The following is a 4404-nucleotide window of genomic DNA, read 5'->3' on the forward strand; positions in this document are numbered from 1 at the left end:
GACAGATTGGGAGCCCACAAAGGGAAGGAATCCCGTCACAGAGCAGATTTCAGTAAAAGTTCATTGACCTGACCAGACAGTCCTTGATTCCTGAGCATAGCTGAAAAGGAATATAGTGCTGAGCCCCAGTCCTGTATTCCTAGATAAGAACCATCAGGTGCCTCCCCATGAGGAGATAGTCAAACAAGGGAAGAGATAAATAAGTAGGGGACATGTTTATGTCATATATGTGTCCAAAAGCACTTAGCTCCAAAGACAGAAAAAGTAGAAGAGGGACTCTCATACTGAGATGGACATTGCCCAGAGAAGCCACCCCTTTCCTCTCATTACTCTGGAATGGCACCGTGGGGGAGGTAGGCTTTTAGGAGCTGCATGAATGAAAGATGAGTGGTTCTTAAAATCTACTGGTTCAAAAATTAATCTATAGTAGACAAGATCTGTCAGGGACTTTTTCCAGGGGACAGTATCCTCTTTGCTATTTATCTCTGCTGGAAATAACACGGTTTAGTCCATAGCGGGGCTGGAACCAGGGTGAGGCAAGTGAGTTGCCTGGTGCAGAATTTGAGGAGGCCGTTGCACAACCCTGTGAATGACTGCCACTGTCTACTCTTGAGCCTGCTCTCTTCTGTCTCCCCATTCTCTCCCAGTGGCCAACAAGTGGATACACGAGTATGGACAGGAATTCCGCAGACCCTGCAGCTCAAGCCCTGGAGACTAAGATGTTGGCAGAGAGAACATTGGTGGAGTTCTGTGGCTTTCCAGAGAAGCCAGAAGCCAGAAGCTGGGGGAGAAGGGGAGAAAGGGGAGTAGCCTTCTGGAAGAGGGCCTTGTCAGCATTGCCTGTTCCTCACAGATGGGAGACAAGGAAGTGGGCTTTCCCGGAGAATCTACCTTGTTTCTTCTCCAGCTCCGAGTCACAGTAGAGTGGACAATTCAAAGGACTGGGCAAGAAGGCTGGAGAGAGGTTTCTGGAGCTCACACACTCTGTTGGGAATAGGACATATCAACAGTCTCTGGGGTTTGGTTAGTGGGGCTTTTGCCATTCTGAACCTTGACCATAGGGGCCCAGGAGTGGCAATGAGGACACCTGTAGGCGGGGTCTAGCCTGGCTCCTATGGCTTTTTGCCCTTCTGCGCAACTTCTGCTGAAGACTGAGCAGAGAGTGTCTCTATATTGGGAGTGTACCTCATATGATACTTTTTAAGCAGAAAGCAATTTCTTTTTTTATGGGACGATTTTTTAATAATGCTACTTTTTAAGTCGGGGACATGTTTTTTAATGCTACTTAATAGCATTAAAAATGTATACAAATCGTTTTTCACAACCGAGAATATTCTTGCGTTATAACATTGAGTGAAAAAAAGCAGAGCGTAAAATTTTTATGCCATAATCTCAACTCGGCTCACCTCCCACTGCTCCCCTCTCACTACATTCCAGACACAGGGCATTCTTTCTGTTCCTCAAAACCGCCACGCTCATAGTCCTCAACATCATGCCCACTTCTCAGGTCTTTGTATTTGCTGCTCCCTCGGATCCTCCCCTGGCCAGCTCTTCTCATCATTCCACTCTTGGCTCAGTGTCATTTCAGAGAGGCCTTCCCTGACCACCTGACCTTCCAGCCATTTTCTTTCACGTTTACTGATTTTATGTTCTTCATAACATGTTTTGCAAATTGAAATTACTTTAGTCATTTGTTTAATTGTGGCCAGTTGCCTTCCCTGCAGGGCGAGTGCTTTAAGACCCCACTGTACTTTGTAAATGCCTCTATTATAGCCCCCATCTCACTGAATTTCAGTATTTGTTTATTCGCCTGGCTGCTCACACTAGACTCTGCGCTCCTTATTCCTCTTGGTATCCCTAGAAGAAGATCTGCTTTAAAATAAGTAGGCATTCAGCAAATATTTTAAGGTAAATGAATAAGAAGGCATCCTTTGAGCTGTGCTTTGAGGGGACACGTTGAATATTTATAGGCAGAGACTTAGTGAGAAGAAGCATTTCCCAGCAGGACTAGCAGGAGCTAAGGCAGCATTGATGAGTGACTGTAATATTTGAGCATTTATGCAAAGAGCACAGTCCAGGCCACTTGGCTCAAGTTCTTCAACAGGGATAAGAGTGTATGTCTTGCTCACAAAGAAGCCACACAGTTGGAGGACTGAGTGGTGGGATGCTGTGCTGCCTCCGCCCCATCCCTGCACAGTGCACTTCAGGATTCTGCTTCCCCGAGTTCTGTGGCCCCAAGGAAGGGGTCGTGATGTGCTGATAACCAGCTTTCTGCAGAGCCTCTGTGAGCACCTGGTTGCATCCCCAGTATTTCTGCTGAGTGCGCCAAGATTCTGGAAATCCTCTTAAGTAAATTATTGTCATGGAGGGGAGGAAAAATAATGTTCCCTTTACTCTTCAGTGTTCTCAGCTAAGACATCTGTAATAAAAGATAGGTTAATAAGAGAAAACAAACAGAAGTTTATTAACTTGTATATATCATGTATACATGGGAGACAGGGAAAATTAGTAACTCCTTGAGGTGGCTTAGAATTCAAGATTAAATACTACCTTAATAGAGAAAGAGGCAAGCAGGGATGTAGGCCTCTGAGGGGAGATTTTTAGGAAAGATGATGGGCCCTTAGAAAAACAGATATGAGGTATGTTAGTTTGAAATAGTTCGTATGGGTGTGGTGTCCACTTTTAGTCTCCTCTCCTTTGATGAGTCAATTTTTCCTAGTTGGTGAAACTCTCAGGAAGGAGATTTATGACAACTGAGTTCCTTGTGGAGAATCTGTCCTTAGGCAGATAAGGAGAGTTCAGAGAAAGCCTCTCCTTAAATTTGCTGTTTTTCAAGTGTTCAAAATAATCAATATGCCAGAGCTGCATTTGTGGGAGTAGCATGTTCTGCTACCCTCCAATCTCATGCTGCCAACCTGCCTCCTCCAGCTCCAGAGCAATGGGCCTGAGACAGAAAGCGACTGTCTGTGGATGACACTGCTTCCTTTCTTCACAGCAGTAGGGATCAGAACCAGGCCTTCTCAGAACTGCAGGGTGGGTTTGAGCTGAATATGGTGAACCTGGTGAGTTTCCCACGTGACGGGGATCATTCTGAGGCTCATATGCATCAGTGAATGAATGCCCATCCCAACCCTATGAGATCGATCCAGTTATATCTTATTTTACAGACAAGAAGGCAGAGTTACGGAGTTAGGTAATTTGCCATAGTCCCACAGTGTAACTCCAAACCTTGTGCTTTGAATCACTGCTTTCAATAATGTCTGACAGGCGGCAGTTATCAAACATCTTGACCATATGCCTGAGACCCAAGAACTGTCTGGCTGCAAATGGAGCCACAACTGCTTACTGAGCATTCCCCAGGGGCAGGCCCGGGCCCAGGTGTGCTGTGGGGGGTGTGTGAGAGGTGCAGGATGCAGTCCCTGGGAGCTGACGACCAGTAGGGGGATGAGACAAATTCATCCAGAGTTAAATGTTAGTTAAGCACAATGTGAAAATGTTGCACATAAGAGATGAATTATTGTTAAATGCTACAATCAAGAGCTGAAGAGGTCATTTGTTTATTCAGATCACACCACCAAAGTGCTGATTTGGTGCCAGGCCCTTTCAGGTACCAGGAATGGAGAGGAGAATTCGATGCTGACCCTGCCCAGACCCTCAGATCGTCACAAGGCAATGTAGCCACAGGTGGAGACAGAAGCAGAGCACTAAGAGGCCCCCAGAGGCATGGTAAGGAGGGACTGACCAAGTCTTGAAGAGGGTCTGTAGAAGCTCAGAAGGTGGGGCAAGGGCCATGCGAATGGGGAAAGTGAGGAGGAATGACTCTCCCTAGAGCCACAAATAGTACCACCTTACTTTTGGCCAATATGTTAGTTTCCAAAACACTTTAGCACTCCTCTTGAACATCACCTACCCAGGGTGGAAAGGAGAGCAGGCATTATGGAAAAGGAGCTTTGGAATGGCAAGTGCCATGCCTGGGCTTACACGATACGGCCTGGCCTGAGGCCTGGTCTTCTGTCTCTCTCACCAGTGTTCTTTCCACTTGATGGTTTTCAAAGCTATGTCCCTCCATCGCACCACAGCTGGAGACTGACTGTAAAGACATTATTTTTTTTTTTATATTTGCACGAGTCCCCATATCCTCACTCTGGTCCTGCTAGAAAGTGGTGGCTGTGACGCCCCAACAGTGCTTAGTGGGTAGGCAGCTAATTCTAAACAAGACTGTGTGGGGCACAGCTTGTTTATTATTTTGTTTTTTTTCTTTCTTGCACTGTTCTTCAACTTTTTTTCTAACAGCTTCATTCAACCTGGGTTCCTGGCACTGCACTATATAGTCCTCAAAAGTCTTACTCCAAGAAATATTCTGTACATTAATGACTATTATCATTATTGTTAATTACCACATAT

At 45.8% G+C, this 4404-nt stretch overlaps 1 protein-coding gene across 1 annotated transcript in view; it reads left to right on the forward strand.

The window, feature by feature from the left end:
• Positions 1 to 718, forward strand: part of P4HA3 (prolyl 4-hydroxylase subunit alpha 3) — a 34825-nt gene extending 34107 nt beyond the window's left edge. Inside the window, exon 13 of the mRNA XM_023521672.1 lies at positions 648 to 718. Within this exon, the coding sequence (XP_023377440.1) occupies positions 648 to 718 (71 nt within the window). The remainder of the gene's footprint in view (positions 1 to 647) is intronic.
• Positions 719 to 4404: the final 3686 nt, after the last annotated feature.

The sequence above is a fragment of the Pteropus vampyrus genome, unplaced genomic scaffold (genome assembly GCF_000151845.1).
Source record: "Pteropus vampyrus isolate Shadow unplaced genomic scaffold, Pvam_2.0 Scaffold311, whole genome shotgun sequence".
In the NCBI taxonomy this organism is placed as follows: domain Eukaryota; kingdom Metazoa; phylum Chordata; class Mammalia; order Chiroptera; family Pteropodidae; genus Pteropus; species Pteropus vampyrus.